General features: G+C 44.2%; 1 protein-coding gene across 11 annotated transcripts in view; it reads right to left on the bottom strand.

Annotated features, from left to right (window-relative positions):
• Nucleotides 1-17,767, bottom strand: part of TXNDC11 (thioredoxin domain containing 11) — a 65,985-nt gene extending 48,218 nt beyond the window's left edge. For 4 of the 11 annotated variants that reach the window (XM_031658464.1, XM_031658455.1, XM_021931764.2 and 1 more), the window contains exons 1-4: nucleotides 17,375-17,767; nucleotides 10,941-11,157; nucleotides 8,572-8,669; nucleotides 5,464-5,593 (exon numbers count right to left, since the gene is read on the bottom strand). In XM_031658464.1, the coding sequence (XP_031514324.1) occupies nucleotides 5,464-5,593; nucleotides 8,572-8,669; nucleotides 10,941-11,157; nucleotides 17,375-17,631 (702 nt within the window). In that variant the 5' untranslated portion in view covers nucleotides 17,632-17,767. Of the gene's footprint in view, nucleotides 1-5,463; nucleotides 5,594-8,571; nucleotides 8,670-10,940; nucleotides 11,158-13,229; nucleotides 13,333-17,374 lie in introns of all 11 variants that reach the window. The other 7 variants (XM_031658461.1, XM_031658463.1, XM_031658462.1 and 4 more) reach the window with 6 other exon arrangements.
• Nucleotides 17,768-25,515: the final 7,748 nt, after the last annotated feature.

Genomic DNA, 25,515 nt, shown 5'->3' with positions numbered 1-25,515 from the left:
TAGATACTGAAGTTTCAATTCAGGAACCTTAAATATCGCTTTGAGGAAGGAACATGATAGACAAGAATTTGGGGAGCCACAAGGCTGGGCTATCATCCAGTCTCCACGTAGGTAAATCACAGCCTCCCTGTACCTTAGCTTCTTAATCTGTTCGAAGGATCTACAATTTCCATCTACCTCACACGGCTGTTTGGAACATTAGAAATAAGCACTTGAAAACTAAAGAGCACTTGACAATGCATAGTTTATGCTTTACTTCTTTGCTAATAACAACTAAAGTATTTCAGGGTTTACAAAGTTAAGAATTTTTAGTATTCACCCTTTCATGTCTTTCTACGATGTTGAAGTAAATTAAAGGCAAAACTGTTGTCCTAGAAATTGTTTCTGGGCTCAGAGTCTTGTCTTTGTTTTGTTTTGAGATGGGGTCTCACTCTGTCACCCAGGCTGGAGTGCAGTGGTGCCATCATAGCTCATTGTAACCCCAAACTCCTGGGCTCAAGCAATTCTCCAGCCTCAGCCTCCCAAGTAGCTGGGACTACAGGCATGTGCCACCATGTCTGGCTAATTTTTAACATTTTGTTAGAGAGACAGGGTCTTATTTTGTTGCCCAGGCTGGTCTTGAATTCCTGTTTTCAAGCAATCTTCCCACCTTGGCCTCCCAAAGTGCTGGGATTACAGGCCTGAGGCACCTCGCCGGACCTCTTAGAGTCATATTTTACGAACATAAAACCGTGGTTGATGATTAGCAATCTGATATTGGTAGGTTTGAGATATCTAAGCGAAATAAAATATTTTCCATTGGTTAAAAACGTCCACTCTTCGGCCGGGTGCGGTGACTCACGCCTGTAATCCCAGCACTTTGGGAGGCTGAGGCAGGCGGATCACGAGGTCAGGAGATCGAGACCATCCTAGCTAACACGATGAAACTCCGTCTCTACTAAAAATACAAAAAATTAGCCAGGCACGGCGGCACATGCCTGTAGTCCCAGCTACTCATGAGGCTGAGGCAGGAGAATCGCTTGAACCTGGGAGGTGGAGGTTCTAGTGAGCCGAGATCACGCCACTACGCTCCAGCCTGGACAAGAGAGAGACTCCATCTCAAAAAAAAAAAAAAAATTCCACTCTAAGTAATTCAGTATCAAATCATCTGAATAGGCCTTTGAAACAATTCAACTATAGGATTTCTAAAAAAATAAATAAATAAAGATACAATTAGAACATTCCTTTTTCTAACAATAGAATAAGCATATATGAATAGAGTTCCATATACATATAACAACAGTTTACGTCAGCCGGGCACAGTGGCTTACACCTGCAATCCTAGCATTTTGGAAGGCTGAGGTGGGTGGACCGCTTGAGGCTAGGAGTTCAAGACCAGCCTGGTCAAATGGTGAAACCCCGTCTCTACTAAAAATACAAAAACAGCTGGGCGCGGTGGCACATGCCTGTAATCCCAGCTACTCAGGAGGCTGAGGCACGAGAATCGCTTGAACCCAGGAAGTGGAGGTTGCAGTGAGATGAGATTGTGCCACCACACTGGGAGACAGAGCGAGACTCTGTCTCAAAAAAAAGTTTATGTCAGTAGAGAATATTATTTATTTCAAGACATCGTTGCTTCCCAAATAATGCTAATTATATTATTTTCTAATGGTCCAAAATGCTCACAAATGTCTGAATTAGAGACAAATTTATAACTAACCAATATTTTTTTTCCTTCCTTAAAATCCAGATCCTACACAAGAAATTTTTTTTTTAAACAAGCAGGAAATTATCACACACACTCCTACAAGATGTTACAAACACATCTAATAGACATTAAGTCAAGCAAAAAAACACAATCCTTCATTATGTCAAACCTTAGAAATGCCATGAAAACATTAATTATTTTGACCCAATTTTGATATACTTAAATTTAAACACACTTGATACTGAAATCCATATTGATAAAAAACGTAAACTGAGATAAGGCTCTTGACCAAAACAAGTATCTTTCTTAGTAAGATGTCTTTAAATTAGCAAGCTCCTTCACATATTTAAACTGTATAGGGTTTTTTGTTTGTTTTTTGGAAAAAATAAGGAAAAAAAAATGAGTAAAAAGTTGAGTATCAGAGATAGCTCTAGTGATGACAATCTAACTCACCCCTAGCTATAATTCCCCCCCGATAACTTTCCAGCATTCTCTAGTCAAGGCACTGTTTAGTTTTCATCTTCTCTCTACTGTCACCATTATAAGCAGATAAACTTTTAATTATTAAATTAAGGCCTTCTGAGAGCCACATGAAAAAAGATGTGTTTTCTTCCTCTTAAGGCCTTAATTGGGAAAACTCAATTATTCAGAGCAGTAGTTCTTAACTGGGGGAATTTTGCCCCCTAAGGGGTATTTGGCAAGGTCTGCAGATATTTTTGGTTGTCACAACTGAGGGGAGAAAAGGGTGCTACCAACATGCAGTGGGTGGAGGCCAGGGATACTGCTAAATATCCTGCCAAGAACAGGACAGTCCCCCAAACCACAGAATTATCTGACCTCCAATGTCAACTGTGCCAAGGTTGAGAAACCCAAACTTAGCAGAATATTCAAAAGCTGATTGTACTCTACTCCAGGGACTCCAAAAATTCCTTAACTTTCCTAATCATTCAACCGTCAAAACCACGACAGTGGCTTCATTTCCCGATCGAGAATTCTGTGTCTATGTTATAGGCAATGTGTGTGAAACTGACACATTTTCTAGGCTGTGCTATTTGGTATATTTTGCAAGACAAATGGTTTCACAAGTGTCATGCTGGGCTTGACTAGTGAGTTATTTCACAATTAATCAAGTACTATCTATCTCTTGCTAATGAGACAATCTCATCTCAGTGAGAAGCCCAGCAAAAGATGACACTAACCCGATAAAAGCCACAGCTTTTGGGAGGAAGTCATTTTAAAGGCTGACAGAAGTGATCGAGGGACCCCATCTTGGTAGCACTCTTGTGGTTCCCATTTTAAAGGCAGTCCAGCTTAATCACTGTTGTACATCACTCTAATTCAGTGGGCTGCCAAAAAACTTTAATGTAATGTTTTAAATGTCATCAGCAGTAATATAATCAGATTAGTGAGTCTAACATGAACTCCAAATCAATACTTGGAGCACAGTCTTTTAAAGTACTGCTGGGCTGGGCACGGTGGCTCATGCCTGTAATCCCAGCACTTTGTGAGGCTGAAGCAGAAGGATCGCTTGAGCCAAGATGGCACCACCGCACTCCAGCCTAGGTGACAGAGTGAAACCCTATCTCAAAAAAATAAAATAATCCAGCCTGGCCAACAAATTGAAACCCCATCTCTACTAAAAATACAAAAAATTAGCCAGGTATGATGGTGCATGCCTGTAATCCCAGCTACTTAGGAGACTGAGGCAGAAGAATCACTTGAACTCAAGAGATGGAGGTTACAGTGAGCCAAGATCACGCCACTGCACTCCAGCCTGGGTAACAGAGTGAGACCATCTCTAAATAAATAAATAAATAAATAAATAAATAAATAAAATAGAGTACTGCTAAAAGCAGGTCTGTCTGACTCCTGATTCTTCACCATTTTGCTGTGCCATCTCGAGTCGCTCTGGCTGTAACCCACTGCAAATCCATGTCAAAACCCACTTATCACAACTTTACTATTAGAAGGAATCCCAAGGACACCCTGGCCCAGGCCCCTGATGCCCAGGAAGTAAGTAACCCGCCCCAAGTCACAGACCCAGTGAGTGTGCCAAAGGGATCAGGCCCCAGTACCCTGTCTCTTCATACAGCCCTCACCCACCAGCCTGCCCAGGGCAAACGAGAGGCAGGCCTCTGAGGTGCACAGACATCCATCTGCTATCTATGTAATTAAGGAATATTTATTCTGATGCATAGCTAAGAACTATAAGCAGAATAACTAGATATTCATACTGCTGCTTGGGGAATCTCTGCTAACATTTTACACATATGTAGAGTTTCTAACACGATTGAAAAAAGCTATACTGATGTTCTGGTGAAAAAATTTGTATCCAATCTACACAGAATATAAATAGTGCGAACAGTAAAATTCAACTAGCCACAATTCTAAACTGTCGGGAAGGTCTGGATTTACATGGTTTTTTATCTCTGTCAGATATTTACGGTCTTGATTTTGTCGTACCTAAGTATCTTTTTACTTGTACTCAAGTATGATTTTATACTTGCTCCAGTGAATTTTTTGCAACTACTTTTTTTTTTTTTTTTTTTTGAGACGGAGTCTCGCTGTGTCTCCCAGGCTGGAGTGCAGTGGCGTGATCTCAGCTCACTGCAAGCTCCGCCTCCCGGGTTCACACCATTCTCCCGCCTCAGCCTCCCAAGTAGCTGAGACTACAGGCGCCCGCCACCACGCCCGGCTAGTTTTTTTTTTTGTATTTTTGGTAGAGACGGGGTTTCACCATGTTAGCCAGGATAGTCTCGATCTCCTGACCTCGTGACCCACCCGCCTCGGCCTCCCAAAGTGCTGGGATTACAGGCTTGAGCCACCGCGCCCGGCCACAGAACTACTTTTACAATTTTTGAGGTTACATATTTTAATAATCCCAATACTGGCCTCACAATAAGAAGTCATTCTTAACCAGCATTAAAGATCCTATAGGGCTGGGCATGGTGGCTCATATCTGTAATCCCAACACTTTGGGAGGCCAACACGGGAGGATCACTTGAGGCCCAGAGTTCAAGACCAGCCTGGCCAACACGGCGAAACCCTCTTTAGTAAATATACAAAAATTAGCTGGGCGTGGTGGCACATGCCTGTAATCCCAACTACTTGGGTGGCTGAGGCACAAGAAGCATTTGAACCCGGGAGGGGAGGCTGCAGTGAGCTGAGATCACACTCCAGCCTGGGTGTCAGAGCAAGACTCTGTCTCAAAAAAAAAAAAAAAAACAAAACTATAAAAATAATTTACCAAGGGCTGAAGTTGGCAATGGGGAAGCAGGAAAGAAGCTACATTAGTAAAGTTAGAAAACTTTCTGTAAATAAGACCTTGAAATAGTTATATACTTCATAACATGGAAGGAAACATATTTCCAGTTTTCAAAAAAATCAAACTACAACTAACAAGAAAAACCAGGTATCTCATAGTACAATGCTATGAGAAGTGTCAAATAATATTCTTAGAAATTTGCAGCTGCACAGAAATTGTAAGTTAATTCTCATCTACTCTAAGTTAATTGTGAGGCAAGATGAAAATCTGTTGAAAATTCCCTAACAAAAAAACAAAGATTTTGCTAGTACTCTATTCTCTTAAAACTCTCTTGGACAAACCATCCTTACAGTCATATCTCAGAAAGCATTTAACTGGGGCTGATGCATCACATGACCTTCGACTTGCTGCAATTCAGGAGGTTTTTTTTAAAACCCCTTTAATACAAACAATCCAATACAACCCAGTGAAAGGCCTTGAGTATGGAGGAGGAGATATGAAAGACAAGTACCTCGTAGTTTGAGAGAAAATCTAGTAATTCTGATTGAGATGGGATGTAGAGAAGTGGTTTCATCACCCGGCGGACAAACTTCTCAATGTAAACAGCACTCATGGGGCCTTTGTATTCGATTGGTCCAAAACTAGTACCAAAAAATAAAAATAAAAATAAAAATAATACACCATGCATTAAGCCTGTAATGTAGAACTAAAATCATCACCACCACAAAATGAAAATGTCTTGCTTTGGGATCCAACCAAGTCACAGATCAGTAGCCTGCTTTGCTCAGGAGGTGACCAGAGAATTAAGAATAAGCATTTTAGGTGAGGAGAGGCGGAAGCAGCCCCTATCCTTCTATGATCTTGAATTCAACTGCAAACTGAATTGCCAAACAAAAAACATTTATTCTTGTCTCTTAAAAAAAAATTAATTCCCACAATATTTCTTTTAAAAACAAAACAGAAAGACAACCCTGGAAATTGACCTCATGCTAAGGGATTCCAGGATTTAACTATACAATTCAATGTAGGCGGGCAGATTTTCCTTCTACTAGTCACTGTAAGGTAAGGGACAGGTTGAACAGTTGGCCCTTGCCCTACTAAAAAGAAATAGGCGGACAAAGGATCACTGAATGAACCTTAAACTCATTTGAAGCTTTATTACAACAACAACAAATTATGTGAAGGTCTGAAGTCAGTGACCAGTATAAATGATCTGTCTTCCTTTCCCCTCCAGTTGTGCCTGGGAACACACACAATTTGATTCAGTGCCACCAAGTAATACCACCACCATTCAGTTATCCTTCTAAGCTAATCAGAATTCTCATGTGCCTCTCTTCAATCTCACGCAATACAGACACTGCCCATATATAATTGGATGGTAGGTGGCAAGGGTGGGGGGTTATGGTGAAATTCAACAACTGCATAATCATTCTTTTCTCTAAACAGAAATTGACATTAAGCTTACTGTTAACAGTAACAATAGAGCCCAGTTAAGAATTTTATAAAGGTTGTGATTATAATACCAGAATACATGGTTACAGAAATTCACATAGACACACACACACACACACACACACAGTGATGAGATAAACACAATTCTTCAATATACACTGCAGAATGATGTCAAAGGAATATTAGCATGAAAAAAAGTGAAAACAGCATTCTCTACATGTACAGCTGGGAGACAGTTAAGAATTCGACCAAATCAAGACTTACTACAAATTAGTTCAGTCTAAAAATTACCACCACCACCAACCCCATCAACCACCAATAATTTTTAATTTAAAGGAAGAAATCAAAAAAGCATCTAACTCATTCCAGAAAAAGGAGCCACCAATCTGGAAACCTCAACTACTCAGGCCAAGAGGCTTTGCTGAGTTTTCCTGGTGTGATGTTACAAGGGTCCTAGTGACTTATAAAACCCAACAACGCAAAGACAGGGGTGTGGAGGCAGGCATTTCAAGGTGCATGCCACCTCAAATTCCTCATCTGTAAAATAAGAACGTTGGACATATTTCTAAAGTTCCTTGGAGGTCCCTTCAATCTTTCTGCAAAAGCTAAGCAAACAAATATACATACATATATGACAATACTGTATACCCACATATCCCAAAATGACATTTGTACTTGATTCCGTGGAACTCTTCTGATTTTAATGTCACATCACATTAAGTCCACCCCTGAGCAGCCTGAAAGGACTATACCCCCCTACTAGGCTTCCATGCCCTTTTTCAAAGCCAAAAAGAAATGCAAGGACTTCAGCAGGGCAAGCTCATCATCCCATTACAGAGCACAGAGTTAAGTACACCACCTTACACTTACCTTTAAAACAAAAAGAGTAACTCTGAGAAAGTATTCCTGTATCCGAAAACACCTGTACTTGAACCTTCCACATAAAGGCAGAACCTCTAAGTTACTGGCCAAAAAGTGGGGAAGAAATCTGAAAATCATCTTAGTGGTCCCTAAGCAAACACTGGCTTGTTACTACAAATATTAAAATACAAACTTCTAATATCCAGAGGAAAACGTGGGGGTAGAGATGGAGTAAGAAAGTGTGTTTTTGCCCAAATACCATCTAATAGTTCCTGGGAGTCAATACTGTGTGCCAGACAACAGCTTATGTTACAGACACAGAAATGGGATGGAATGTGACAGATAACCCACAAATCATTGTTTGTTGATGTCTGCTATAAATCCCCAGTGATTATGGCCCAAGAAGTTTAGAAGGAAAAAGCAAAGCTCTCTATTAATCAAATCTCCTTTACCCATTTTACCTTCAACAAACTTCAAGCCAATTACCCTGAACAAAGTCCAAAGTCCTATCTCCTATCTCCAAAACCCTTCAAGTCAGATTTTTAGACATTACTTATCATTCACAGCAGGGTCTGGGCTATACTCTAGTACAGCCCAGGTTGAGACCAGCCTGGCCAACATGGTAAAACCCCGTCTCTACTAAAAATACAAAAATGAGCCAGGCATGGTGGCAGGCGCCTATAATCCCAGCTACTCGGGAGGCTAAGGCAGGAAAACTGCTTGAACCCGGAGGCGGAGGCTGCAGTGAGCCGAGATTGCACCATTGCACTCCAGCCTGGGCAACAAAAGCTAAACTCTGTCTCAAAAAAAAATTAAATAAGATAAAATAAAACGCTTTCCATTTTTCAGCCCTCTTTGTGACTTCAGAATTGTGGACATGGGACTGTGTACCTGTAGTAATTTTCTTCCCAATAGAAAAGATGGTAAGATACACTCTGGACTCTGCTATGCCTCCAGGTGAAAGGATAAGACACTTGGTGGATTTTTACATTACAAAACACTCTTACAATATCTGAAATACATTGGAGTAATTGGTACTTTGAAAAACAATGCTGTAAAATGTGTAATGACATGAAAAGATGCTCAAAAAAGTGAGAAAAGCAGTTTAGGAAAGAGTATTACTGCCTGATCCCACGTTTAGCTTTAAAAAGGGTGGTGGATTATCCAGCTCTTTTATTTTTGCTTATCTGTATTATCTAAATTTTCTGTACTGAGTATCTAATATTTTAATATAGAAAAAATGCAAAATTCATTTATAAACTGGCAAACCAAACTGGAATGAGAAACCTATTTAAAAAGTTCTTACCTCCGATGATATAGATATATTACAGGAAAATAAAAGAAGTGTTTCTGTTTTCTGCATTTCCCCTGGTTCCACCAACAGTTAATTGCCACAAACAACACCTGCAGAGCCAAAAAAGGGTTTCAAATGACTGTGAATAACAACTGAAAAGTTACCAAGATTTAAAAGATGAAATTAAAAATGGAAGTATTCCTCTCTCACTGAAACAGAAAGTACGAAAAAAAAACTGTTTTGAGTTTTCAAAGGTCATCATTTATCACTAAAATAAAAAAGAAAGACATACTCTTATCTATGATGTCCAGCCAGGACTTGGACCATGTTTACCAATCTTACCATGCAGTAAAGTTCAAAAGATTTTTATGTGTTTCCAAAAATAAACCCACTTTTTTCCCTACTGAGTACATGGAATAGTAAGCTCTCAATTTGGAAGAAGCTGAAATCTTTTTTTAAAAAAAGCAGCAGCAGTCGCTGGATTGCACTATAACCCCCACAACCTGTCACTATGTGATCGTAAACAAACTGCTTCACCCCTTACGCCTGCGGTCCTGCTTCAGAAAAACAGGGCTAACAGCATCGGCTTGCAAGTGGTTGAGAATTAGCACAGGGCCTGGCGCACCAGAGTATCATTATTATTATACTAATGCCATCACTCAGAAGGACATACTGCTTAGGTTGACAGTAAGGTAGCCAATTCACACTTATTAATAAAACACAATAGATTTCCCTCTTGTGCCCAACATGGGCAACATGAACTTTGTTCTCTAAATTTGGAAGGCTCCACAGTTTCTAAGAAAAACCAACTGAGAGTTCCAAATGAACTTCTGGAACTCGGCTGCCTACACACGTTACTTCAGATCAGTGGTTCTGAGCAGGAGAGTCTCAGAAATCTGTGGGACGCTTTTTGCTTGCTGCAATGACTGGGGGAAGCTACAGTACATATGTAGGGCAGGGCCATTGGTAGATGTCCTGCTACACTCAAACCTGCTTTGCACACAGAAGAATCATCCATAGCACTTCAAAGGAGTTCAAAATGCCTGCCAAACACTGATGTTGGGGAAAAACTGTTATTATCCAAGCCCAGAACCTAGCTCCATTTTACATGTGAATCTAAAGCATGCTTTTTGTGTTCACTGGATTTTTCAGGAAAGCAACTTCTATGTAAACTGAGAGCAGAAAGGGCTTTGTGTGGTTCAGGATTTTACCAAGATTGTTCACCATTTAGGATAATCAACTACTAAGAGCACTGTCCCTATGGCAGGTAAGTCACCAACATATCACCTTTATCAGTCTACATTTGTAACTATCCCACTCACAGCGGTTCTACATAAAGGTATATGGACCCGTTCTGACTGTGCACTTATATACTAAAATATATACAATTTAGTTACAAATTACTTTTTCCCCCCCAACTTTATGTTCCAGTCAGTGCATTAGATTATTTTGAAATTACATGTATAGGAAAAATTTATCATCTATGAATTCCTTTTCAGGAAGAAAAGGGGACATCAAAAAATACTTATTTTCTAAAGTGCAACTGGGGTCCACTGGGCTGAAAACCACTGCCATAACAGGTGACTTATTTGCCTATATATCTTTCTTACCTAGCCCAAAGGTGGCATTCCTTATCTGTTGAATATAGTTCTGGTCCAAATATTAAAAAGGTCGGCCTTGTTACAATGTAGTCATATCATACATAAATTTTCTTACCTGAAATACCTAACTAGCGGCTGAGCATGGTAGCTTAAGCCTGTAATCCCAGCACTCTGGGAGGCCAACGTGGGTGGATCACAAGGTCAGGAGATGGAGACCTCCTGGCTAACACAGTGAAACCCCGTCTCTACTAAAAATACAAAAAATTAGCTGGGTGTGGTGGCGGGTGCCTGTAGTCCCAGCTACTCAGGAGGCTCAGTCGGAAGAATGGTGTGAACTTGGGAGGCGGAGCTTGCAGTGAGCTGAGATCGCGCCACTGCACTCCAGTGACAGAGCGACACTCCGTCTCAAAAAAAAAATAATAAAATATAATATAAATAAATAAATAAACCTAACTAGCAAGTATCAAATGGATATGCAAGAACTAGGATTTTTAGTCCCTCTACCTTTTTTAATGCTTAAACCAAACAGTATGGCACCCCAGGATGAGCACTGGCCTGTGTTATGAGATTCAGAATCTGCTCCCACACTTGCCTCGGACTACAGTCACCACATTTGGAAATCCTTTCTTTTGCTTTACAGAAGGCTCTGTAACTTAGAAAGGACTCTCAGAGTTCACCTTGGCAAAGTCTGCCCATTGGGCAAGGTGTCTCTATGGGGACATCCTGCCCTACATACAGGACTGAAAGTCATTTGATTCTTAAGCTGAATGTGAGCATTACCTGGTCTGAAAGCCGACTTGCTGCTTGCTGAATTTCTGCCCTGGCAGCGATGGACTGTCCACACCAAGGGGCATAGAAGAACAGCAGTACCACCTCTGAGTCCCGGCGAATGTACTCTGCATAGTCCAGCTGTCCCTGGAAGAGGTCAAGCACTGGAGACCTCGGGGAGAAAAAGCTGACAGGTGGCTTTGCTGGTATTATCACATCTTTTGCTCGACTAAAAAAGAGCAAACACAGAAAAGATTGCTTAGTTTATCTCCTTCTAAAAATAGCTCTGTGGAAACAGAACGAAGCTTAAAAGAAAAATCCTCTTTTGAATAAGAAAATGGAGTCCCAAAATCACTGCCCTAGAAAGGCAACATCTGGCTAAGCAAATGCAAGACATGAATAATATGTTGGAAACAATTCTCTGAGATTCTGTCCCCTAGGTATAGGCTGGAAGGGCAGTGGAGAGCAGAGGAGGATGTCTTTGAATAATCCATATGCCTGCCCCCCATACCTCAAAGACTTCATCCTCCTTTTTCTGCAGCCTGGCTCTCCAAAGAAGCCACTTATCTCCAAGGGTTTAGAACCACCAGCATGCGAGCTCAGAATTACGGTGAGGGAGCATGTACACTACTACTAATGATTTCCATGGGAGATGCTCACAGTCAACTCAACTTTGAGAAAACATTAAGCTTATTAGCTGGAGTTGGCTTGTACTTATCCAGGACATTCAGCTAACAGTAACAATTAAACAATAATATACATTCCTCCAGATATATATCATAATCCTAAGACTAATGAAGATGAGTAACAAAGCAACAGCCTATTTAACTGGAAAATGGGCTTTTTGAACACTTGAGTTTCCCACAAGAAAGAGATCAGGAGGAAAAAGAAAATAACACTGGACAAACAAGAGGTCAGAAGTAACTTTCCTCATCAAGACCTAAAGGTCTAGGCCCAGGCTGCATTCCACCAAGTAGAAGGGCCCTAGTAAACACCCTGAGCTGTCCATGTAGCTGCACTCACATACCATAAAACGATTATAGCAGGTTTGCTAAGAAACAATGGAGACCCAATTATGCACTATCTAAACGAGATAAATAGAGAATATAAACATGGAAACCTAAAAAACGATTAGATTAACCCCAAAGAAAGTAAAGGAGGCCAGGCGCGGTTGACTCACACCTGTAATCCCAGCACTTTGGGAGGCTGAGGCAGGCAGATCTCCTGAGGTCAGGAGTTCAAGACCAGCCTGGCCATGGTGAAACCCCATCTCTACTCAAAATAAAAAAGTAGCTGGATGTGGTGATAGGTGCCCGTAATCGCTTGAACCCAGGAGGCAGAGGTTGCAGAGAGCCGAGATTGCACCATTGCACTCCAGCCTACGTGACAAGAGCAAAACTCCATCTAAAAAAAAAAAGAAAGGAAGGAACAAGAAAAGAAGCCAGATGGTACAAATGGAAAACGAGGAGCACAAAGGTACACTTAAACCCAACTACATCAACAATTACGTTACATATAAAAGGAGGGGCCAGGTGCAGTGGCTCACGCCTGTAATCACAGCACTTTGGGAAGCCAAGCTGGGCAGATCACGAGGTCAGAAGATGGAGACTATCCTAGGTAACACGGTGAAGCCCGGTCTCTACTAAAAAAATACAAAAAATTAGCTGGGCGTGGTGGCTGGGGCCTGTAGTTCCAGCTACTTGGAAGGCTGAGGCAGGAGAATCGTGTACGTTGCAGTAAACTGAGATCACACCACTGCACTCAGCCTGGGCAACAGAGCAAGACTACGCCTCTCAAAAAAAAAAAAAAAAAAAAAAAAGGAAGCAACCTAATTGGGAGGAACAGACTGCCAGACAGGATAAAGCAAGACCCAATTATGCACTATCTAAACGAGATATAGTTTAAATATAAAGATGTAGGTAGGATAAAGGCATAAGGATAAGAAAAGAAAAACTATGTAAACAGTAAGCATAAGAAAGCTGGCATGACTCATGAGGTAAAATGATAAACTGGGGTATATTCTTACCCCAGTTTACTTAATTGTTACTCCACAATAAAAACGAAAAACAAAACCTACTCATATATATTATAACTGGGATGAGTCTCAAAATGATTATGCTGAGTGAAAAAGGTGCTAAAGAGTACATGCACTATGACTGCATTTATATGAAATTCCAGAACAGGCAGAAGTCTTCAACGGAGCAAGTCACCTATTTATTCACTCAAATATTTTAACTTTCAATCAGAGAGCTTTCAGTCTACGCAGAATGCCTTCATAACCCGAAAAACTCAATCACTTACACAATTATTCAAAAATTCTTTACTGAGCAGCTGTGACTATGCTTTGGGAATGAGCACTGAGGCTGCAGCAGCTAGCACTGTGTGTTGTCGAGGAGATCACTTTCTAGGGGAGGAAGACAAGAAAAACATCAAATGTGTAAAAAATAAAAATATACAACATGCTCGCTGCTATGTGAAAAATTTAACAAAGTAATATACAGAAGGACACGGCAGCTACTCTGATGGCGTGGTGGTTTGGGAGGTGCTATAATTTAAGCTCTGAGACCTGAATGACAAGAAGATAGCCATGTAAGAGGTGAGGAAAGCACTACAGGAAAAAAAAAAAAAAAAAGGGACATGTTTTCAAGAGATCCAAAATTCTACTCTTTGGAGAAATTATTTTTCTACCATTCAAACTGCATATGGCCAAGCGTGGTGGCTCAGGCCTGTAATCCCAGCACTTTGGGAGGCTGAGGCGGGTGGATCACATGAGGTCAGGAGTTTGAGACCAGCCTGACCAACACAGTGAAACCCCATTTCTACTAAAAATACAAAATTAGCCGGGCATGGTGGTGCACACCTGTAATCCCAGCCACTTGGGAGGCCGAGGCAGAAGAATCGCTTAAACACGGGAGGCAGAGGTTGCCGTAAGCCAAGATCACTCCATTGCACTCCAGACTGGGAAACAAGAGCAAAACTCCATCTCAAAAGAAAAAAAAACAAAAAAACAAAAAAAAACACGATGTAAGCATCAGATAACGCAATCTGAGGAAAAATGTAGGTCTGACAGCAGAAGAAAGGATAAAGAGCAACTCAGTAATTTTGCTCTGCATATTCAGAAGCATTCCCAAATGGGCCAGAGAAAGTACAAGGCCAATCAAAAATCAAATATTAGCCAGGGAGAAGAAACACTGGCCTCAATTCCATCAGAAACACTGGTGAGTTTCTATTTAACTCATCAATCTGCTTCATGTTTTAGAGAAACTATACCTAGAGCAAAGATTTCCTGCAGCGATGAGGGTTATGTCTCGTGTACAAAAAACTCAAGAGTTGGTTGCAAATAAGGCGGCCTGTTGTTGCTGAGCCAGTGGCATGTGCCTATAGTCTCAGCTACTACTATACTCTGGAGGCTGAGGCAGGAGAATTACTTGAGCCCCGCAGTCTGAGGCTGTAGCATGCCATAACTGCACCTATGAATAGCCACTGCACTCCAGCCTGGGCAACATAAAAAAAAAAAAAGCCTGTTGAAACCCCAATTTTCATACGAAATTCATACCTTACATCACTTCCTTGCAAAGACCATTTGAGGCAGGTTTGAAATTACAAAATGGAATAAAGCAAAATAAATACATGTATACGTATATACGTATCTACACACAATTTTTTTTTGCCTCTAAATCAAGGTAAAAGAAAGGTGAGCAGGATGAAGAGACAGAGGTAAGTAAAGATTAGATGCCCAGAAATGCACAATTATTCACTGTGGCTCAACCTCAAATCAACCTTTTCCATATTATCTGGTTTGAACTCAGCCGAGCCACAGACATTGAAGAGAGCAGTCATTTATTTCAAGCCTGGAGCTGTTCGTAAAAATTAAAAAAAAAAAAAAATTCCTAGGCCAGGAGCGGTGGCTCACGCCTGTAATCCCAGCACTTTGGCAGGCTGAGGTAGGAGGATCACCTGAGGTCAGGAGTTCGAGACTAGCCTGGTCAACATGGTGAAACCTCATCTCTACTAAAAATACAAAAATTAGCTGGGTGTGGTGGTGCGCACCTGTAATCCCAGCTACTCGGGAGGCTGAGGCAGGAGAATCACTTGATCCCAGGAGGTGGAGGTTGCGGTGAGCTGAGATTTAAAAAAATCCTATTCTCCCTTAAGCCTTATTAAAGGAAAGATCTTAAAAGTGAAAGAGGAAAAGGGAGGTAGAAATGTTAGCCAGTTGTACATCAATAAATAGTATCATCACATCATTCAAAGATGACCCTAAAAAAATTAATCTGAGTCTATTCAAAGATGGTCAAATTTGCCAGTGACACAGAAAGATGAAGCAGCAGCCATTTACTGGTTCACGCTCCTTGTCTGAAGCAAGAAAGGATTTCATTTTGCCTACTCTAGTAAATGGATTTACTCTCTTCCTTCTGAATCTCAAAGGACTTCCGTATCAATTAAGTCATGCTGTCTCAGAACAAACATTAACCATTATTTCCATACTTTAACAAACCGATGTAAATAAACTCCACACCCCTGGAGTGGGGAACCTCTCTTCCTAATTTGAACCTAAATATCACCTCGCAACACTCTACCTTCTAAAATACTTTGTACATTGTCCTTGTGGGAGACAATAATAAAGTACAAGGTTAAGAATCTAGGTCCTGACAATAAATGATTCAAATTCCAGCTCAGTCACTTAACATGTGGGTGTGATTTGGGGCAGGTTCTGAAACATCACCAAGGCTGGACTCCTTCATCTGTGCATTGGGAAAGATAACAGTATATTCGAACTTTAATGGGTTCTGTGAGATTTAAATGACACCCATACTAGGCTCTCAATTATGTATTAAATGAATAAATGCATTCATGGAAACAGTGGTTCCCAAGCAGGCAGTTCTGCTCCCAGGGGACATCTAACAATGTCTGAAGCCATTGGGGGTTGTTACATCTTGTGGGGTGTGCTACTGGTATCTAGTGGGTAGAGGCCAGGGATGCTGCTAAACATCCTACAGTGCACAGGGCAGCCCCCACAACACAGAACTATCTGACCCAAAATATCAACAGTGCCAAGACTGAGAAACCCTGCTGACAGTACAGTACCTGGCCCATGGAAAATGCTGAGAGTTACTATAATTTATCTTTCCACTAAAATCCCCAATCTTTTGACACCTCTTTGACAACCAGCCGCATATCGTGCTAAATAAACTAAAAAATGTTCCAACGTGAAATCACAGATTATGATCATAGCAGCAATACAGATCTCACAAATTGGGATCCCAAAAGACCCACCGTTGATTTGGGAGACCAGAAGTACACCTGAAATACAAAGTCAATTTTGTATGTGTGTACATTCCTGAAAACACACACATGAGCTTTCATTTACCTACTCCCTACACCCCAGCCTACTGTCAGGTCTTTTTATCAATTCCAGGGAAACACCAAGCTTGTCCAGCCTCAGAACCTCCACATTTGCTGTTCGCTCTACCTTGGACACGCTCCCCCCAGATCTTCCCAGCGCTGGTCCCTTCTCCTTTTTGTATAAGCTTCAAATGTCACTTCCTTAGGAAGTCTTTCCTCACCGCCATCGTTTCTATGCCCTGCATAGCACTGAAGCTTTAAAAAATTATATTATGTTTACTTGCTCACTGTCCCACCCACTCAAGGGAGCAAAGAGTTCGCCTGGACAAGTGTCCGGCACATAGTAGGTGCAGATAAATAATCGTTAGATCAGGCCGGGTGCCGGGGCTCTAGGCTGTAAATCTCAGCATTTTGGGAGGCCAAGGCGGGTGGATCACGTGACGTTAGGAGTTCGAGACCAGCCTGGCCAACATGGTGAAACCCTGTCTCTACTAAAAACACAAAAATTAGCCAGGCATCGTGGCGCGAGCCTGTGATCCGAGCTACTCGGGAGGCTGAGGCAGGAGAACCCCTTGAACCCGGGAGGCGGAGGTTGCAGTGAGCCGAGATCGCACCACTGCACTCCTGCCTGGGCGACAGAGCGTGACTCCGTCTCAAAATAATAATGATCGTTAGATCAATGAGAGCGGGAATTCTAAAAGCGGTCTGGAACTCTCAGACGGTTGTGGATCTCTTACACCGGAAGCTTAAGGGGAATAAAATCGGTGAGAAATGAGGGTCCTACAGCCTGGGCCGAAGTGACAGGTCCACCCCTAGAGACTCCCACAGGTGAGGAGCACCCCGACCCTCCTCCCTCGGCACTAAAGCGGGACGACGGGGCGCGGGGCTGCACCCGGAAGCCTGGCTATAATGTCCGCGGGCGGGCCGGGGCAAGGGGAAGGTGGGAGGCCGTGGCTGCAGGCTCCAGGAGGGGCCAGCAGTCCTGGGCAACGTCAGGCCCGACTTCCCCGGCGGAGGCCGCTGCGACCCGACCCTGCAGGGTCCAGGCGGCAGAGCAGGGGGAGCGCCGCACCGGGGCCCCGGGGTCCGGGCCGCCTCACCTGCAGGTGAACTTGAGGGCGAGGAGCAGCGCGCAGCCGAGCGCCACGGCCCCGCAGAGCAGCTCGGGCCGCTGGCGCGCCATGAGGGAGGCGCCACGCAGCCCGCGACGGAGTCGCCCCGCCGAGGACGCTGTGGCCGGGGCCGGGCTCGGGCTGAGGCAGTCGGAGCCCGCGGGGCCGCCGCCACCCCCTCCCTCGTCCTCGGCGTCCTCGCTGCTGCTGCTGCCGCCGCCGCCGCGGCCTCCGCATTCCGACATTACATGCTCCCCGTCGCCGGCTTTATGCCGCCGCCTCGGGCCCGAAGGCCCGGCCCGGCCCGTCGCTCCCCAATCCCGCAGCTCGCCGCGCCCGCTAACCCGGACACTCCACGTCAGCTTCGCCGCCGCCTCAGGGTCCGCCCCAGCTCACACCCCAGAGCACACGGCTCCTCCCACCGCTCACGGAGTCCGCGCGGGCGCCGACACTGCCCAAATCCCCGCCCCCAACGGGCCACGCCCTACACACTACGTAAATGCGCGGAAGCCTGCCCCGCCCGCAGCCCCGCCTTCGTCTCACCGGCCGCGACCCGTCTGCGCAGGCGCCGTCGCGGGACGTGGAGAAACTGCGGCTTTGGGATCAGGCCCGCGGGGGACATTTGGAACTTTGACACCACTGTAGTCTCGTCTCGCCGCGCTGGGTTTTAGGAGCCGTAACGACAGCAGCAATCGTGTCCATTCTCACTACAGGCCCCGAAGCACGTAGGTGCCATTTTTTATCCCCACTTAACTGAAGGAAAAAAAAAAAAAAAACACGGCCGAGCGCAGTGGCTCGAGCCTGTAATCGCAGCACTTTGGGAAGCCAAGGCGGGCAGATTATATGGGACCAGGAGTTCGAGACCAGCCTGGCCAACATGGTGAAACCTCGTCTCTGCTGAAAATACAAAACTATTAGCCGGGCGTGGTGGCGGGCGCCTGTAATCCCAGCTGCTGAGGCAGAGAATTGCTCGAACCCGGGAGGCGGAGGTTGGCAGTGAGCGGAGATCGCGCCATTGCACTCCCGCCTGGGCAAGAGAGAGAGAGAGAGACTCTGTCTCAAAAAAAAAAAAAAAAAAAAAGACTTGTCCTCCAATGTCAATAACTACAAACTAGACAAACTTTCGAGGGCATTAAGACAATATGGTGTTATGCCACAAACAAAAGGCACAGCAAACAGCCAGTAGTTGAGACGCCACCGCTGCCACAGGTCAGCTATGTGACCCAGGTGCAAATCTCATCACTTCCTGTCTGGTTCTGCTTCTGTGGGTGTAGAATGGGGCAATCAATGGCTGTCTTGCTCGGTTGGCCATTTAATGTGTCAACCACCCAGGCCCAACATGTTGGGAGTTCATGTATACCAACCATTTTCCTACTTGTTTTCTGTATCTCCTTTTTTTTTGGTTGTTTTTTGATACAGGGTCTGGTGTCACCTAGGCTGGAGTGCAGTGGCGCAATCATAGCTCACTGCAGGCTTGACAACCCCAGCTCAAGCGATCCACCCCCCTCAGACTCCCAAGTAGTAGGCAACACAGATGTGTGCCGCTACGCCCAGCCTTTTTTTTTTTTTTTTTTTTTTTTAGTTTTTTGTAGAGACAAGGTCTCTCCATGTTGCCTAGGCTGGTCTTGAACTCCTGGGCTCAAGCGATCCTCCTACCTCGGCCTCTCAAAGCGTTAGGATTATGTAAAAGCATGAGCCACTTCACCCACCTGTCGCATCTTTTTGTTCCTTCTTTACTGCCTTATTTTGCAGAAAGTAGCTATTTTCTAGTATAACATTAATTCCTTTAATTATTTTTAACTTGTCCCTCATCCCCTTTGTTATTATTACCCTTATTATCTATGTTACAAACCCAACCATACAGTGTTAATCTTGTTTTAAAAAGCTAAGAGAAAAAATATAGAGTTTTTTTAACCTTCTAATACGCCATTTATACTTCTGTTGATTCCGTTGTGTAGATTAGAATTACACAATTTATTGCTAAAGAAAATAAATATGGTCAAAAGTCACCAGTGTCCTCATTCACTGTAGGTTGCTGGAACAGAATTTACCCTACACTTCCGTAAGACATCTGACATTTGCACAGGGCTTCGTAAGGTCCAAAGTACTTTTGTTGTCTGTGGTTTGTCTCACAAAACCCACAGTCCTTTGTGAGCAAATGCAAGGCAGTGTCTTACTGGCCGGAAAACCACCCTGGATTAATAAAAGAATGCCTCCTTTCCTCTTCACTTTCTGAGCAACTGGGGCGCTGCTCTGGCAGCAGAACGTTCTTTTTTATTTTTTGTAGAGATGGGATCTCACTGTGTTGCCCAGGCTGGTCTTGAACTCCTGGCCTCCAGTGATCCTCCTGCTCTGGACTCCCAGAGTTCTGGGATCTCAAGTATGAGCCACTGCAGCTGGCCCAGAATGTTTTTCCGAAACAATTATAAATTTGTTTCAAAATACACTAGGCCTTTGGGGTCAGGCTGTACTGCTTTTCAAAGGTTAGGTTAGCCCTAACTTGTCCACACCAACTTGTATCTGAGCTTTTCCTAGCCACTTTTTTTTTTTTTAATTTATTTATGTATTTTTCTGAGATGGAGTCTCACTCTATCGACCAGGCTGGAGTGCAGTGGCACCGTATCGGCTTACTGCAACCTCTGTCTCCTGGGTTCAAGCAATTCTCCTGCCTCAGCGTCCCGAGTAGCTGGAATTATAGGTACCCACCACCACGCCTGGGTAATTTTTATATTTTTAGTAGAGACAGGGTTTCACCATGTTGGCCAGACTGGTCTCAAACTCCTGACCTCAGGTGATCCACCCGCCTTGGCCTCCCAAAGTGCTGGGATTACAGGTATGAGCCACCGCTCCCAGCCTCTTGGCTACTTTTTATACCAAGATCAAGTTGCTGGGGGTTTGAGGAGGGAATGGGGCAGAGGAATATACGTGTCATGTGCTGTAACAGTGGTCCCAGAAAATTATGATACTGTTTTTATTGTACCTTTTCTTTTCTTTGACAGAGTCTTGCTCTGTCAACCAGGCTGGAGTGCAGTGGCACCATCTTGCTTCACTACAACCTCCACCTCCTGGGTTCAAACAATTCTCATGCCTCTGCCTCCCAAGTAGTTGGGATTACAGGCGTGTGCCACCATGTCTGGCTAATTTTTGTATGTTTTATAGTGATGGGGTTTTGCCATGGTGGCCAGGCTGGTGAACTCCTGACCTCAAGTGATCTGCCTGCCTTGGCCTCCCAAAGTGCTGAGATTAAAGGCGTGTGCCACCAGGCCCAGCCCACTATACCTTTTCTATGTTTGGGTAAATTTAGATACACAAATACCACTGTGTTACAGTTGTCTAAGATATTTAGTATAGTAACATGCTGTACTGGTTTGTAGCCTAGAGCACATAGTATATAGCAATAGCCTAGGCATGTAGTAGGCTATATTGTCTAGGTTTGTGTGCGTGTACTCTATGGATATTGACACACCACTGATATCCCCTAACAATATGTTTCTCAGAACATGTCCCTGTCATGCATGGCCATGTATTTCCTCCATATTAATCCTTCCTTGTAGCCAGAGAGAACTAATGCTTATTAATTTTGATTTTGTTTTTTTCAAGACAGTCTCGCTGTGTCGCCCAGGCTGGAGTGCAGTGGTGCAACCTCAGCTCACTGCAACCTCTGCCTCCCAGGTTCAAAAGATTCTCCTGCCTCAGTCTCCCGAGTAGCTGGGACTACAGGCATATACCACCATGCCCAGCTAATTTTTGTATTTTTTTTGTTTCTTGAGACGGAGTTTCACTCTTGTTACCCAGGCTGGAGTGCAATGGCACGATCTCGACTCACCGCAACCTCCGCTTCCTAGGTTCAAGCGATTCTCCTGCCTCAGCCTCCCGAGTAGGTGAGATTACAGGCACACGCCACCACTAATTTTGTATTTTTAGTAGAGACGGGGTGTCTCCATGTTGATCAGGCTGGTCTCAAACTCCTGACCTCAGGTGATCTGCCCACCTCAGCCTCCCAAAGTGCTGGGATTACAGGCATGAGCCACCACACCCGGCCTAATTTTTGTATTTTTACTAGAGATGGGGTTTCACCATGTTGGCAGTGCTTATTAATTTTGAAAGCTTCCAAGCCTTTACTTGGAATGCCTAACAACACAAGACATCAGATTATGCAGAAGAAAAGGGCAGGCCCTTGGCCTGGGTACTCTGGACAATGGTGTTTGTGTTCTTGGAGACTTTGTATCATCACCACAGAATGGGTTTTCTAGAAATGGGCATTCATCCCTTGCATCAAATAAAGCAGTGCGTATTCTCATCTCCCCAGGCCAACTAAAGTGTCTGAGGCATCAGGCATGGTGGTTCTCACCTGTAATCCCAGCACTTTGGGAGGCCAAGGTGAAAGGATTGCTTAAGCCCAGGAGCTGGAGATCAGCCTGGGCAACATAGTGAGACGCCAACTCTACAAAAAATAAAATACAAAAAACATTAGCTGGGCACGGTGGTGCATGCCTGTAGTCCTAGCTACTCGGGGGGCTGAGGCAGGAGATCACTTGCGCCCAGAAGGTTGAGGCTACAGTGATACAGTGAGCTAAGGTTTTGCCACTGCACTCCAGCCTAGGGACAGAGCAAGACTGTCTCGAAAAAAAACAAAAGAGTATTTGAAACCTGCCCTAACTGCCCTCCTTCAATTTCCCAATTGGTGCAGGTCCCTGGAGCTAAATCAAAACAAAGGCTGGGGGCTCTGTGCAAACAGTCCTCACAGGATAGGAAGCTCCAGGAAGGGTGAGTGATGGAGAGGGGTGGGCACCTCTGGGCAGTGGCCCCCCTGTCCAGGATGCCTCGGTCACAGAGTGGGAGCACTGTGCAGAGAAGGGGTCCCTGAGGGTAGGAAAGATTCACCTACAGCCTCCACACCTTCAGGGCAGATGAGATAGCTCACTACAGCCAAACAAAACTGAAGTCACAACTCTTGCACAACACTGTTGATATTCACAATAGCCAAAAATCAGAAACAACCCAAATGTCCATCAACCGACAAATGGATTTTTAAAAAATGTGGTCCATCCAAATAGTGGAGTATTATGTGGCTATAAAAAGTAATGACGTACCACTGGACACCGTGGCTCATGCCTGTAATCCCAGCACTTCGGGAGGCCGAGGCTGGTGGATCACCTGAGGTCAGGAGTTCAAGACCAACCTGACCAACATGGTGAAACCCCCGTCTCTACAAAAAATACAAAAAAAATTAGCTGGGCGTGGTGGTGTATGCCTGTAATCCCAGCTACTCAGGAGGCTGAGGCAGGAGAATTGCTTGAACCCAGGAGATAGAGGTTGCAGTGAGCCAAGATTGCGCCATTGCACTTTAGCCTGGGTGACGAGCGAAACTCCATCTCAAAAAAAAAAAGTAATGAAGTACTGATACATGCCACGACACAGGTGAGCCTTGGAGAATTATGCTAAAGAAAGAAGCCAGTCGTAAAAGGCCACATATTATATGATTCCATTTATACGAAATGTCTAGAACAAGAGAATCCCTGGAGACAGAAGGCAGGTTAGCTTGAGAGGCAGGACGAGTGTATAGATTCTGGGAGTGATGGCTAAGGCATGTGGGTTTTATTTAGGTAATGAAAATACTCTAAAATTGATTGTGGTGGTTATAGCACAACATTGTGAATATGCTAAACACCACTGAATCATATGCTTACAAATGGTGGTTTGTCAACTGAATTGTATCTCAATCATTTTTTAAACATTAAAAAAAAAATGAGATAACATGCCTAAGTTGACACACTAGTTATTACTTTCCTCTACTAATAAAATGGGATTGGAGTTTGCTTGTTCACTTTTTTTCCCCTTTCTTTTTATCCCCCACTGTGCACCACATTCTTCTCCAAACCTGCTGCAGTAAACCCCGCACTTGTAGGATGGGGTGTGATCTCACCGGAGTAATTAACATTGACTTCCTAATGCTGAGACCAAGGCTGTGTGGCAGGCAGGGTTCTTAGCTGCAAACCAGAGCATGAAACTGGCTGAGTTAGCAGAAATGGAATTTACCAAAAAGATGGTTCAGAGCTTAGAGAATTGCTGAGAAGGTGGAAAGCTGAAGCACAGAAAATGTAGGGGGAGTTTGGGGAAAAAATCTCAACACTCATAGGATCGTCAAAGGTTGTTTTTAGCCTAGATTCCAAAGGGTAAAGCAACTGGCTTTTTAGTCATTAAACAGGCTGGGTGCGGTGACTCACACCTGTAATCCTAGCACTTTGGGAGACTGAGGTGGGGGAATCACTTGAGACCAGGAATTCGAGACCTATCTAGTGAAGCCCCCATCTCTACCACAAATACAAAAATTAGCCAGGCATGGTGGCGTATGCTTGTAATCCCGGCTACTCAGGAAACTGAGGTGGGGGAATCACTTGAGACCAGGAATTCGAGACCTACCTGATGAAGCCCCCATCTCTACCACAAATACAAAAATTAGCCAGGCATGGGGGTGTGTGCCTGTAATCCCGGCTACTCAGAAGACTGAGGTGGGAGGATCGCTTGAGCCTGGTAGGTGAAGGTTGCAGTGAGCTGAGATCGTGACACTGTACTCCAGCCTGGGCTACAGAGTGAGATACTGTCTGATCTCAGTAACCTCCACCTCCCAGGTTCAAGTGATTCTCCTGCCTCAGCCTCCCAAATAACTGGGATTACAGGCACCCGTCGCCACACCCGGCGACTTTTTGTATTTTTAGTAGAGACGGGGTTTCACCATGTTGACCAAGGTATTCTTGAACTCCTGACCTCAAGTGATCCTCCCTTCTCGGCCTCCCAAAATGCTGGGATTACAGGTGTGAGCTATTGTGCCTGGCCCAGAGACAACTTTTTATTATCTATTCCCCCTGGAAAAAGAGGACATAAGGAGTTTGGGAGAAAGTACACGGAAGGAAAAAAACGTAACAACCATCAGCAGACTTAGGGAAACTCAGCAGAATAACATACTATTTCATTCTACAGAAAACATCACCCTAACACACGATTATTTTTTAGTTAAGATGCAATCCTGAGGTCAGGCGCCGTGGCTCAACGTAGTCCCAGCTACTCGGGAGGCAGGAGAATGGCGTGAACCCGGGAGGCGGAGCTTGCAGTGAGCCGAGATCGCAGGAGAATGGCGTAAACCCGGGAGGCGGAGCTTGCAGTGAGCCAAGATCGCCCCACTGCCGCTCCAGCTTGGGCAACAGAGCGTAATCCCAGCACTTTGGGAGGCCAAGCCGGGTAGATCATGAGGTCAGGAGATCGAGACCATCCTGGCTAACGTGGTGAAACCCCGTCTCTACTAAAAATACAAAAAATTAGCCGGGCGTGGTGGCAGGCGCCTGTAGTTCCAGTTACTCAGGAGGCTGAGTCAGGAGAATGGCGTGAATCTGGGAGGCGGAGCTTGCAGTGAGCTGAGATTATGCCACTGCACTCCACCCTGGGCGACAGAGCCAGACTCTGTCTAAAAAATAAAAAATAATAATAAAATAAAATTTTAAAAAAGATGCACTCCTGATGCCTCTTGTTCAGTGACTGGCCTCCACTGCCCCCTGACACATGGAGGGAACCAGAGACTCTCCTAGTATTTTTGAAGAGTCACAGATGGCATCCCATGTCACTCTACTTCTCTAACGCCTTGCAGCCATGCCCTCCTCTCCATTGGTCGGCTCACACAGAAAAAAGACCCTTTTCTATTTCCCCACATCCCACACGTTCAACGTTCCCATGAGGAAGTGACTTTGCTTAAGGGTTTAAAGGCTTGCTACATCACAGCCCAGTAGATCCTGTCTTTAAAGTCTCTGAGCCCTATCAAAGGTGTTATGCCAAACAGCCATCTTGGTGGTATTCCACAGCCCAAGTCTTACCAGCTGACCATTTTTCTCCCTGCTCATGTAGCTCATTTGAATGGAACACGGGAGCCCCAGGAAGAGCTACCTAGACGAATCGATCAGTGAGAGTCCCACAGCCCAAATTCAGAGGAGAGGAGGGCAAAGTCAAAAGCTGCTTTCATGTCCCAATTTGCATTCTGTCAGTCACTGCCTAAATGAAAATGTTTTTGAAAAAATCAACTTGATTTTTGTACCCAGTTTCAACAATTCTTTGTGGGAAAGGACCACAGGAAAAAAATG

This window comes from Papio anubis, chromosome 18, assembly GCF_008728515.1.
Source record: "Papio anubis isolate 15944 chromosome 18, Panubis1.0, whole genome shotgun sequence".
In the NCBI taxonomy this organism is placed as follows: domain Eukaryota; kingdom Metazoa; phylum Chordata; class Mammalia; order Primates; family Cercopithecidae; genus Papio; species Papio anubis.
The sequence above is the reverse complement of the archived record's forward strand: the minus strand, read 5'-3'. Positions and strand labels throughout refer to the sequence as shown.